Source organism: Tachyglossus aculeatus, chromosome 22 (genome assembly GCF_015852505.1).
Source record: "Tachyglossus aculeatus isolate mTacAcu1 chromosome 22, mTacAcu1.pri, whole genome shotgun sequence".
Taxonomy (NCBI): domain Eukaryota; kingdom Metazoa; phylum Chordata; class Mammalia; order Monotremata; family Tachyglossidae; genus Tachyglossus; species Tachyglossus aculeatus.
The window spans coordinates 19,096,306-19,109,862 of record NC_052087.1 but is presented as its reverse complement, the minus strand read 5'-3'; the positions used below and the strand labels follow the sequence as shown (position 1 = coordinate 19,109,862).

Sequence of the window (13,557 nt, the reverse complement as noted above, 5' to 3'; positions counted from 1 at the left end):
GTAAAATGGGGAGGAGATTACTGTTCTCCCTACCTCTTAGATTGTGATCTTGTATCTACCTCAGTGCCTAGCACATAGTAAGTACTTAACATAATTAAAACAAAGGCCAACTATTTTATATATTTTGTTAAAATTTGAAGTATCTAGAAGCCAACATTTAGGAAAAACAGAGTATTTTCCAAAATATTCCTGTTTCTAACTAACTGTGTCCCTCATGGCTTTTTTCTAGTATCAGTGGTATTTACTGAGTACTTACTATGTGCAGACACTGTACTAAGCTCTTGGGAGGGTATAATATAGCAGAATTAGACACGTTCCCTGCTTATAACAAGCTTACAGTCTAGAGGGGGAGAACAGTGCCCTCTTCTTCTCAATTTGCCCTCATTCCCTTCGGGAGTTCATCCACTCCTATGGCTTCAGCTCTGATCTCTATGTGTGAGTCTCAAATCTACCTTCTTAACTCTGACTTCTCTTGTCTTCTTCAATCTTGTGTTTCCTCTGATCTCCATGACATCTCTACTTGGATGCCTCACCAGCACCTCAAGCTCAATATATCCCAAACTGAACATCCTGCCTTCCTTCCCAAATTCTCTCCTCCACATAACTTTTCCATTACGTTGATAGCAGCATCTTTCCCAAACATGCAACTTTGGCTTTATCCTTGACACTGGTGTCCATTTGAACTTCCATATTTAGTCACTAAATTGTGGTGTTTTTTCTTTGACAACGTTTCCAGAAACTACACCACCTTCTCCATTCAAATGACCCCCACGCTGGTCCAGGCAATTGTCATATCCCAGGTAGACTTCTGTGTCAATTTCCTCACTGATCTTCTAGACTGCAGTCTCTCAACTCTTCACTCTGCAGCCTGGATTGCTGTTCTAAAACTTCGTTCTTCACATGTCTTCCCATTTTTCCAAATCTTCCAGTGGTTGCCCATTCCTCTCCTCATTAAGTAGAAACTGCTGAATATTTTCTGTAGGGCATTCAATCCGCACTTATTGACCATATTCTCCCACTGCAACCTAGTTCATACTCTTTGTTCCTCTCAAGCTAAGTTACTCACTGGGCCTCGTTCTCATCTCTATCACTACCAGCCTCTGGTTCATGCTTTCCCTCCCCTAGATTTGACAGACCTCTGTCTCCTCAAATCATATTTCATTTCATATATCTCAAATTATATCAAATCATCTGAAATCATTTCCTTCAGGAGGCCTTCCTCGATTTCATTTCAAGTCTTCCCATCTCGTATCCTTGAACTGCTATTTCAGCCTATTTGCAATACCTAAGCACTTACAATGATAATAATAATTCTGATATTCTTTGTTTACTATGTGTTGGGCATTGTGCTAAGTGCTAGGGTGCATACAAACAAATTAGGTTAGGACAGTTTCTGTCCCATGTTGGGCTCACACTCTCAACCCCCATTTTAAAGATGAGGTAACTGAGTCACAGAGGAGTGAAGTGATGTGTCCCCAGTCTCACGGCTGACAAGTGGCTAAGCTGGGATTAGAGCCCAAGACCTTCTGTCTCTCAGGTCCAGACTCTATCCACTGTGCCATACTACTTCTCCAATGTTCACTTACGTGCACTCGCAACCATGCCACATAGCACCTTGCAAAAGTTTATTTTTTATCATTTCCTACTTGTCTGTATCCCCTGCTGAATTGTAACCCCCTTGAGGACATGGATCAGGTCTACTAGTTCTATTGTATTCTCTCAAACTCTTGGTACAGTGCTCTGCACACAGTAAGTGATCAATAAATGCCATAATTTCACTGATAACAGTAAACCTGACCAAATAAAGTAATCATATTGCATTCATAGTGCCCTCATTTTCTAAAACATTAAGAATAATCCTCTCTGGGAAAAGATAGTCTGAATCTTCTGAACCACTGGTATTTCTATTATATTTTAAATATGAACAGAAATTACAAGCCAAATGTGAATTTTACTGTCATATGCATTTTTTAAAATGTGTAGGCCTGCCTTTTAAAAGTTATCCCAAACTCTCCAAATGGATGACTAAAAAATCCACAGTCCGATATTCCTTTATCTTCACTTCCCTCTTGATGAGTGCAAATAGCGTTGCTGAGGGAAAACATTGGATGGAGAAGCAAAAAGGCTTAAACTGTATTACCCACTCTACCAGGCATCATTTCACAAGCTTTATTTCTGCTCAACAACTTCCTTATTCTTAAAACAAAGAGAAGATTGTTCTGTTTAGAAGTAGTGGGCCTTTTCTTTCCCTTAGGAAAAGAAGGAAGTCCTTAAGTACAAATTATTTTTATGGTGGTTTCTTTATTGTTGTGTTTTGTAAACTTCAGTTCATGGTGGATATCTACTGTCAGATCGATCCACTGATGAACAGAGTGATTCTTGGTTTAAATAATGCCCAGAGATCATGGCATCTAGTTTTAAACACCTAAGCTGAAATTCATTTGCTTTAGAGGCTAACAAACTAGGGGTCTTTTTACTACAGGAGCAAAAATCTTGGGTCCATGACTTGTGTCCTGTTGAAGAAGGAGCAATTTTAGGCACTGGGAAAATTGAATTCATTGAAACAGACTGAACTAATTTAATGTGCTCTCTGTTTATTAAACAACATAACCTGATTCATTACTTCGTTGACTGAGTACTGTACACTGATAGTATGCTACTTAGCAATATTTTCATGCCTTCTTATCTTCAGTACTAGTACCCTCCTATTTAGTCTTTTAGCCCCATGTTGGGCAGGGACTGTCTCCAACCTGATTAACTTGTACCTACTTCATTGCTTAGAACAGTGCTTGACACATAGTAAGCACTTAACAAATACCATGATAATACTAATGATGATAAGGAATTCTGACAACAAATATTGCTTGATTAGTTCAGGTTGGTATGTAAGCCTAAGTTTGATATAAAAGAAGGAAGTGGGACACAGTTATTCATTAAAGGAGCCAACTCTCTGTATTACTTTTGAGACTTTTAAGGTGATTCCCAGGTAGCTCGGCATCAAACTCCATAGTAAAATTCAAGTAAACAAAAATGTGGTGCTAGCTATTTTTCCCCAAGGACATAAAGATTTGGTCCAGTGACCATCAGTGTACTTGTGCTTTTGGGACCTAGCCACAATAACCTACAGATCTTTGTTTTTGTCTTTATGTTGTCTTAGTGCTTTTGTTGCATCTTTCCCTACATTTCCATTGCCAATCTCAACTCACCCTTCCTATTTTGAGATTGTTAGTTCCTTGAGAAAGAGGGACTGTTTCTAATTCTCACCACATTCTTTCCTAATACTCAGTAAATACTGTGCACACAGTAAGCATTCAGTAAATGCTATTATGATCGACAACCATGAAGACTATTGATTCAAACAGTGTCATGAAACATAAACTCATGGCCCTGCTGAAGCAGTCAATCCTCTGGTGGGAAACTGGTCTAATAATGATAATTGTGGTATTTATTAAATGCTTACTATGTGCCAGGCACTGTACTAAGTGCTAGGGTAGATACAAGGTAATCAGGTTGGACACAAATCCTGTCCCACATTGGGCTCACCATCTTAATCCTCATTTTCCAGGTGAGATAACTGAGGCACAGAGAAATTAAGTGATTTGCCCAAGGTCACTCACCAGACAAGTGACAGAGCTGGGATTCATACCCAGGTCCTCTGACTCCCAGGCTTGTTCTCTATCTCCTAGGCAACTGCTTCCAGCTGTTTTCTATTTACCTTGAATGAGTCCCAATCATTTTATTAAAATAAAGATTAGAAGGAATCATTTCTCCCAGCTGTAGGAGTTTGTCTATTTAAAAGAAATTAAGAGCCATCTTAGCATAACGAAAGTCAATTTTTGTTTCCATAGATTGCAATCAAAATAAAAGACTGATATTTTACTTTACATCCCCCGATCTCCCCCACCCCCAAAAATGTATGCAGTATTGGAGATGGACTTGCAGTTTCATTACCAATTTTAGCATTGTGAATATATTAAATATGCTAGGAGCCAGAAACTTTGATCAAATTTCAATGGGAAATTTAAACATATTCCTTAGATCCTAGGGCCAAGAAGGGTTTCACTTCATGGGTAGTACTTAATTTCTCCTGGGAGGTACTGGCTCACCCAGTGTCAGTACCCTTCCTAGTGCCACTGTGTACAGTCATGGGATAGTTCAATCTTTTACCTTCCCTTTTTGTTGTAGCTTTTTGAAGACAGGGAATTTGTCTAATTTATTTCTTTGTTTCCTCAAAGACTTAAAGCAGTTTTCTGCAGAAACTAGGTACCATATTCAATAATAATTGATTGCATTTAATGATGAATTCTACTGAAATGTGCCTGTATGGAAAAAAAATAGCTGGCGAATGCATTCTCTTGGGATATTCCTTGCACTTTTGAGGTTAACTTGGTTGCTACTTATAAGACTCATATTCCACATAAAGTAGTAAATAGTAAGTTTTTCCATCCTTTCACATGATTTTATAGAGAAATGTATTCTACTTAAATCAATGAATAGTCAAGGGTACAGAAATTTTAGTTTGATTTTCATTATTACGTTTTAGATGGAAACAAAGGTTTGGGCATCATTATTTTAGTTTTCAGCAATAAATCCTTCACTAGATTTTACATAACCGCTATCCTACGGAGAGGGAAAAAAAACCTCTTCTTTTTAAAAAACTTTAAAATAGCATAACACCAGTGATATCTACAAAATTGATCACTTGTGAGGTGATGGCAAAAATGTAGTCTTTAAATTCATATTGAGAAGCAGCATGGTCATGGGATTATACATGATGCTGTGACTCATAAATTCCAGTTTCTGTCACTAACTTGATCTTTGTGAATGTTCTGTGTCTGCATGTCCTAATTCCTTTGTTTTTGAAGGGAGATGAGCAATCCAGATCTACTTTGCAGAGAACACTGAAGAATAAACAGCCGGTTCAGGATGAACTACAAAGTTCAACCACTGGCAGATTTATGAGGCATTAACAGATCTTCCAATAACTTTTCAAAATGATGTTTCCTCCTTTAGAAACTCCGCTGACTTTGGCTGCTCAGCTGGAAGAGACTGTGGAGGTGATTAAAGCTCTAAAAAATGGGGGTGCCCATTTGGATTTCAGAGCTAAAGATGGAATGACAGCTCTCCACAAAGCAGCTAGAGCAAAGAACCAAATCACTCTCAAGGTAAAAGTTTGGAGGGACAAGTTAGAAACTCTTATGTGAAACAGCTTACTGAGACACCTTAGCTTTAAGCTAATTTTGCAGTATTTTTCTTCTTTATCCAGCTCCTATTTTGTGTTTGCTCAAGTGTTTCCCCCTTGGCTTATGACTTTTAGGATTTACTCTCCACAAAGAGACCTTTCATTTCAAAGGCTTATGCTTTCAGCCAATAAAAAGCGATAGCGAAACTTAACCCTATTTACTGATGGATGTGACAGGATCTGCCTGTGGGGAATAGAGCTGGCATTATTGCTGGGTATCGGTCTTTGGAAAGAGTATGGATTACATTCCTTATCTTTTTTTAACACTAGTCTTTCTGTTTTGATTTACCTGCTCTAACCGGTATTACGAGGGTTTCTTAACATCTTAGATTAAATATTGTGTTAATTAAATCCTTTATTTTCTTTGTAACAGCACTTAAGAGCACACACTCTTTCAGATAAACCACAAAGACACAGATGTTCTTCTAAAGTGACAAGGATCCATAACTTCATTAAATCATACCCTTTCCAGCTCCTTCCCTGGGAATGGGAGAAAACCAGGAAACTAGTCAATCCTGTGGGTTTTTTTTAACTATTAATTTTTCATTGATCATTTATTGTGCAGCGTTATCAGTTGTCAGGTGACTGTGAAGTTGAACAGCCCCAAGTCTCAGATTCTTCACCTCCAACTGTTAATTTTCTCATGATTGGTCCTGCACCTGTACCATTGGGCACCAATTCTCTCCATAATAGCTCACTGGGCCATATAAGATAAAGCCCTATTAACTTCCACATTGTACTTGGACTGGGATCTTTCTCTGTTTACCACTGAATGCTAGTCATGTGTAACCGGAAAGCTTTTTCAATTTCTGGTCACTGGGTTTCTTCATTTTAACATCTCGGTTTTCATGGTTTTTGTCAGGATTCCAGTCAGCATATGTTAGTTTATAATAGATTGACAAATAAACCTGATTTCTTTATCTCATTTATGCATTCTTTATAGACTCTTTTGGAGCTTGGAGCGTCTCCTGACTATAAAGACAGTTATGGTCTTACCCCCCTGTATCACACTGCGGTCGTTGGAGGGGATCCATACTGTTGTGAATTACTCCTCCATGAACATGCCTCAGTCAGCTGTAAAGATGAAAATGGCTGGCAAGAGATCCATCAGGTAGGATTGGCTAGTTTTTTTTCTTTGAATTTATTGATCATGTAACATACTAATTATATGATAAGTATCTATTTTTTCTCACTATGTATTTGAAAATAGCATTTTTGAGCTTGCTGTCAAAGTCACTATTGTGGTCATGATTGGCCAGACCAGGCGTAGACTGTCATCCATCCTAAGGATTGGATGCCTGGGATGCCCCTGTTTTTTAAGCCACCAGAAAGAACCTGTAGCTGATTCCATCTCTGCAATCTAGAATATTGAAATGGCTTGCATTTTTGAATAGGAGAAGGCCCCTGAAGGTTGGCCCCAGGAAGAGTGGAATTGACAGAAAAGACAGACTTCCTGTAGGGGTAAAGCCCCACAGATAATACCCATAATTCCTGCTGTCTCCACTGCATCCGAATGTTCTGGGAAAGAGGAGTGCCCAGGGCATGAGTGGGAGATATGGGGAAACATTCTTGGAAAGGAAAGATATGGCTGAAGGGATTCATGAGAAAGGGAGGATCCCTAGTGGACCCCAGGGTGCTAACTCCTCCCAGTCATTTCCTTCCTTTCCCATAGATTCCCATCTCCTTTGATTTCCCTCCCTGGATCACCAAAATCAGAGATAGGCTGGGGGGAAAAAGGAGAAAAGAAAGAGACAAGTGAAAGCAGCAGGGGAGAACAACAAGCAGAGGGAAAGAGGCTGTGATGAGGAACTACAGAGAATCCTGAAAGATTGCAGGGTAGAGAGAGAAGAGTTAAATGACACAGGTGGAGGGAGAGAGGGGTTTGATGAAAGGCAGAGAATTAATGGAAAGGAAAATGGGCAGAGACAGAAAAGGAAGAAAACTAAATGTCAGTTTCACTGGATGACAGGATTATTTTCAGCAGTATACTGTAATTATCTGTGGCCTTATTTTAGCACTTGACCATTTATTACATTTCTGTTGGCTCTCTCTCCCTTTGGTCCCCTTTGAAGAGTTACCTTTTTTTCCTCTCATGTCAGGGAGTTTACATTTTGAGCATCCTTTCTTTGATACGTAGCTGTCATTCTATTAGTTATGGCTATTTAGTTATTTGAAATTTTATAGAGTGTAGTTTTTTTTTGTTTTAGCTTTTCTGTGTAGTAAATTCATTTTTCCAGAAATGTTTTATGATTTCAGTTTTATTTTTTAAATGTTCACCAGAAAGCATACTTAATGTCTCCCCTTTTCTCCAAATATAAACCATTTCAATCAATCATATTTGAGAGCTTTTTCTGTGCAGAGCTCTGTACTGAGCGCTTGGGAGAGTACAATAGATTTAGTAGTCACAATCACTGCCCTCAAGGACCTTTCAATTTAGCAGGGAGAGATGGACACTAACATAACTTTCAGGTATGGGAAACCAACAGTTTAAAGAAACATTCAAGGAGTAGAGGGGGTAGACTGGGGTGAGTACCCAAGGATTTTGGGGGTGAGGAATTAGGTGCACTGGTGTTGTGGAAATGATGAAGTGACAGTAATTAGGCAGTAGAGATGGGAGGTGATTAATTATGAGAAGCAGTTGGCTTAGTGGAAAAAGAATGGGCTTGGGAGTAAGAGGTCATGGGTCCTAAACTCAGCTCCACCACTTGTCAGATGTGTGACTATGTGCAACTCACTTAACTTCTCTGTGCCCTCAGTTACCTCATCTGTTAAATGGGGATTAAGACTCTGAGCCCCACATGGGACAAGCTGATAACCTTCTATCTACCCTAGTGCTTAGAAAAGTGCTTGGCAAATAGTAAGCGCTTAACAAATACCATCATCATTATTATTATTATTATTAATCAGGGAAGGCCTCCTGGAGGAGATGTGATTTTTAGAAGGGCTTTGAAGAAGAGGGGAGTAGTGGTCTGCCAGATATGAAATCAATCAATCAATCAATCAATCAATCATATTTATTGAGCACTTACTGTGTGCAGAGCACTGTACTAAGCACTTGGGAAGTACAAGTTGGCAACATATAGAGACAGTCCCTACCCAACAGTGGGCTCACAGTCTAAAAGGGGAAGGAGTTACCATCAGTAGGGAAGACGTGAGCAAGAGGTCAATGATGAGAGATGAAAATGAGGTACAAGTCAAGTTGGCTTTAGGAATGAATGGATTTAGATGCATTCCATTTTTATTACTATTTAGGGGGCAACATAATTTGTTCTGTGCTTAACTTGAGAGTGGTTTATCACCGTGTTGAATCAGTGTTACAGATGAATAGTTCCTTAGATACACAATTAGCTGTGTTCACTGAGTGAGTAGTTCTTTTATTCAGATCACTTCCAGGAATATTTGTTTTGAGAGTAGTTGGATCTAGGATACAGCCTAGTTCTGAGGCCAGTTTCACACATCGTTTCCATAGCATCTTGTAGGATTTGTTTGTTTAGACATTCACTTGTTTAAAGGTCTTTTTAAGTACTCCTATTCTCCAGAGTTAGGGTCTTCCTTAACATTTTAAATGAGAGGTCATGGCCCTTTGCTCCCAGATGCCAGTGTTTTCACAAACATACCATAAACTCTAGGCATACTGGAAAGAATTTATTTATTTATTTATTTATCTATCTATCTATCTATTTATTTATTTATTTATTTGTTTATCTTGTACATATCTATTCTATTTATTTTATTTTGTTAGTATGTTTGGTTTTGTTCTCAGTCTCCCCCTTCTAGACTGTGAGCCCGCTGTTGGGTAGGGACTGTCCCTATGTGTTGCCGACTTGTACTTCCCAAGCACTTAGTACAGTGCTCTGCACCCAGTAAGCGCTCAATAAATACGATTGATTGATTGAAAGAAGACTGCAGAACAATAGCATATATTTCTTCTACTATTGGAATCCTTAGCCTCTTCTCTATGGAAATGTGTGTGCCTGTGCTTTCCTGATTACACAGAAATTTCCTTCACTCCAGGCATAATTCCAAACACAAGGAAAGTGCATATTCTGAAAGGTTGTCTGGTAACTACTGGGCCAAAAGATCTAGTTTGAAACCGGGTGATTAACTTGTAGCTTGCTTAGTAGTAGACCAGTAGATATAGGCTCCAAAGAGCATATGCACTCAAATTCAAAGGTGGGAGTTCATTATAGTGGTCTTGTCCGCAAGACATTTATTTGGATAGTGTCACATTTAAAATGAAGGATTTATTTTTGTTTTGTTGAAAAATGAGTTGCATCCATGTGACTTTGGAGTCAGAGTTAGAAATGTGTTGCATTAGTTGTATTATCTGTATCAAATATGTGAATCGTATATATATTTCCAAAAATAGTGTTACATGAACCAAGCATAACTTAATTATTAGAAAGCTGACAATGTTGCTGTAACTGAATGGGCAGCTTTAGTTCTAACACAAGTAATAATTATAATTGTGATATTTGTTAAATACTATGTGCCAAGCACTGTTCTAAGCATTGGGAATGTGCAGATCAGACACAGCCCCTGTCCTATATTAGCCTTAAAGTCTAACTAGGAAGGGAACAGCTACTTAATCCCCATTTTACAGATGAGGAAACTGAAGCATAGAGAAGGTAAGTTATTTGCAAAGGTCACACATCATGCAAATGACAGAGCCAGGTGATTAGAATGCAGGTTATCTGATTCTCAGTTCCAAGTTCTTCTCACTAACCCATGCTGCTTCCCATGTATTTTCCATTCTTAAATGTACCTCTGAAAAACTATTGTTATGTATATTTACTTTCCATGAATTGGGATTTAAAAACACATCTTGCTTGTTTTCATCAGTTATTTCTGTGTGTATTTGCTAAATGTCAATCATGTGGCAGGGAACGCCTTGGAAAAAATCTGTATCTAGATGACCTGGTATAATTTCAGCAAACTAAAGCTTTTCTAAAACTTCCGCATGTCCAAGATTGACTTTATCTCCAATTGAGTGGGCCACAAAGGTGTCTGTATAGGGAAGCCTGATGAAATCACCTAAGTGTTGAGGAGGTATTGTGACCCCTACTGGTGTGTTCTTGAACAAGACATAGAAACAAAAAACTCGTGTGTGTGTGTGTGTGTGTGTGTGTGCGCGCGCGCGCGTGCACGAGCGCGCTCATATACAGAACATCTACATGCATTCCATATCTTCAAATGTCTATGTATCCATGATATAAATAATGGATATTTATATCCTACCTCACCTCCCTTCTCTCCTTCTCCAGCCCACCCTGCACCCTCCGCTCCTCTGCCGCTAATCTCCTCACCGTACCTCGTTCTCGCCTGTCCCGCCATCGACCCCCGGCCCACGTCATCCCCCGGGCCTGGAATGCCCTCCCTCTGCCCACCCGCCAAGCTAGCCCTCTTCTTCCCTTCAAGGCCCTACTGAGAGCTCACCTCCTCCAGGAGGCCTTCCCAGACTGAGCCCCTTCCTTCCTCTCCCCCTCGTCCCCCTCTCCATCCCCCCATCTTACCTCCTTCCCTTCCCCACAGCACCTGTATATATGTATATATGTTTGTACATATTTATTACTCCATTTATTTTACTTGTACATATCTATTCTATTTATTTTATTTTGTTAGTATGTTTGGTTTTGTTCTCTGCCTCCCCCTTTTAGACTGTGAGCCCAATGTTGGGTAGGGACTGTCTCTATATGTTGCCAACTTGTACTTCCCAAGCGCTTAGTACAGTGCTCTGCACACAGTAAGCGCTCAAAAATATGATTGATGATGATGATGATAAATAATAACCTTGGCTTCACAGACTCCGTCCTCTCCTGGTTCTCCTCTTATCTCTCCGGTCGTTCATTCTCAGTCTCTTTTGCAGGCTCCTCCTCCCCCTCCCATCCCCTTACTGTGGGGGTTCCCCAAGGTTCAGTTCTTGGTCCTCTTCTGTTCTCGATCTGCACTCACTCCGTTGGTGACCTCATTCGCTCCCACAGCTTCAACTATCATCTCTACGCTGATGACACCCAGATCTACATCTCTGCCCCTGCTCTCTCCCCCTCCCTCCAGGCTCGCATCTCCTCCTGCCTTCAGGACATCTCCAACTGGATGTCTGCCTGTCATCTAAAACTCAACATGTCCGAGACTGAACTCCTTGTCTTCCCTCCCAAACCCTGCCCTCTCCCTGACTTTCCCATCACTGTTGACGGCACTACCATCCTTCCCGTCTCACAAGCCCTCAACCTTGGTGTCTTCCTCGACTCCGCTCTCTCATTCACCCCTCACATCCAAGCCGTCACCAAAACCTGCCAGTCAGCTCCGCAACATTGCCAAAATCCGCCCTTTCCTCTCCATCCATACCGCTACCCTGCTCATTCAAGTCCTCATCCTATCCCGTCTGGACTACTGCATTAGCCTTCTCTCTGATCTCCCATCCTCCTGTCTCTCCCCACTTCAATCCAGACTTCATGCTGCTGCCCAGATTGTCTTTGTCCAGAAACGCTCTGGGCATATTACTCCCCGCCTCAAAAATCTCCAATGGCTACCAATCAATCTGCGCATCAGGCAGAAACTCCTCACCCTCGGCTTCAAGGCTCTCCATCACCTCGCCCCCTCCTACCTCACGTCCCTTCTCTCCTTCTACAGCCCAGCCCGCACCCTCCACTCCTCTGCCGCTATTCTCTTCACCGGCCTCGTTCTCGCCTGTCCCGCCGTCGACCCCCAGCCCACGTCATCCCCCAGGCCTGAAATGCCCTCCCTCTGCCCATCTGCCAAGCTAGCTCTCTTCCTCCCTTCAAGGTCCTACTGAGAGCTCCCTCCTCCAGGAGGCCTTCCCAGACTGAGCCCCTTCCTTCCTCTCCCCTTCATCCCCCTCTCCATCCCCCTGTCTTACCTCCTTCCCTTCCCCACAGCACCTGTATATATGTATATATATTTGTACATATTTATTACTCTATTTATTTATTTTACTTGTACATATCTATTTTATTTATTTTATTTTGTTAATACGTTTGGTTTTGTTCTCTGTCTCCCCCTTCTAGACTATGAGCCCACTGGACTGTCTCTATATGTTGCCAACTTGTACTTCCCAAGCGCTTAGTACAGTGCTCTGCACACAGTAAGCACTCAATAAATATGATTGATTGATTGATGAGGCCACTGAGAGTCAGATGCTAGTCACAGGTGTAGGTAAAAATGGATAACCAGCACAGAGTCCCTCACTGTAGGAACTTAAAGATACAATCAGTTCTCCCATAAAGTGTGTTTTCACTATGTGTTTTGGATACAACACTGTTAGGGAATTGAACAAAGTTATTCTGACAATGCATACAGGAGTAAATTATGGGCAGGGAACATTTCTGCTAATTTTGTTGTACTCTCCCAAGCGCTTAGAACAGTGCTCTGCACATAGTAAGTGCTGAATATCATTGATTGATTCCAATGTCAGTTTTCCTGAATCTGGGGTTCTTCAAGCACAAGTAAATGAAAAGAATGTACAAAATTTGCATGACTACATATTTAGTGGAACTCTGGTCCAGTTTATGAGTATTGTTTGTGGATGTAGGAGTAGAAAGAACAATGAAGCATAATCATTTTCTCAGGCTGGGTATGTCTTTTGGGCTTTATTTCATTAATTGTAAAGGCATTGAACACAGAATAACTAATTGAATACATTAAAGGGAAGTTCAGGCCTTTCCTCTAGAAGAATGCCAGAATCCTTGTCCATGAAGCAAGGATTTATTATTTATTTATACTAATGTCTGTCTTCCCCTCTAGACTGTAAGCTTATTGTGGGCAGGGAATGTGTCTGTCATATTGTGTTGTACTCTCCCAAGTGCTTAATACAGTGCTGTGTACATAGTATTATTGTCATCATTTTTGTGCTGTTCCCCCACAGACACCTTGGTTGTTTTGACCCTATCCAATTTTCTCAACTCATCATGCCCCATTTAGCCTCTGTAACAAAATTACCTTCCCTTGATGAAAAAATTGATGCTCTCAACAACACACTCTGTATGGAACTCAACTCACTCACTCTACCCCCTCATACCACTAACTCACAGCCCTGGATCACCTCCACAGTTGGCTTCCTTCACTCTGGTGCATGAGCCGCAGAGCACTGCTGGCGGAAATCTAGATATCAGGCCAACCTCATCTACTTCAAGTTTATCCTTACGTGCTTTAATTCTCCCTGGCAAAATTATTTCTCCATCCTAATTGACATCCATGCCCTTCCCCCTCGCCAGTTGTTCCAGATGTTTAACTCCCTCCTCCCACTTCCTCCATCTCTTGACCCTAATGACCTAGCCTTCTACTTTCTTGAGAAACTG

General features: G+C 40.7%; 1 protein-coding gene across 2 annotated transcripts in view; it reads left to right on the top strand.

Moving 5' to 3' along the window:
* Positions 1-13,557, top strand: part of SHANK2 (SH3 and multiple ankyrin repeat domains 2) — a 734,882-nt gene that overhangs the window by 128,988 nt on the left and 592,337 nt on the right. For both annotated transcript variants that reach the window (XM_038764461.1, XM_038764460.1), the window contains 2 exons: positions 5,014-5,165; positions 6,186-6,353. In XM_038764461.1, coding sequence (XP_038620389.1) covers positions 5,014-5,165; positions 6,186-6,353 — 320 coding nt within the window. The remainder of the gene's footprint in view (positions 1-5,013; positions 5,166-6,185; positions 6,354-13,557) is intronic.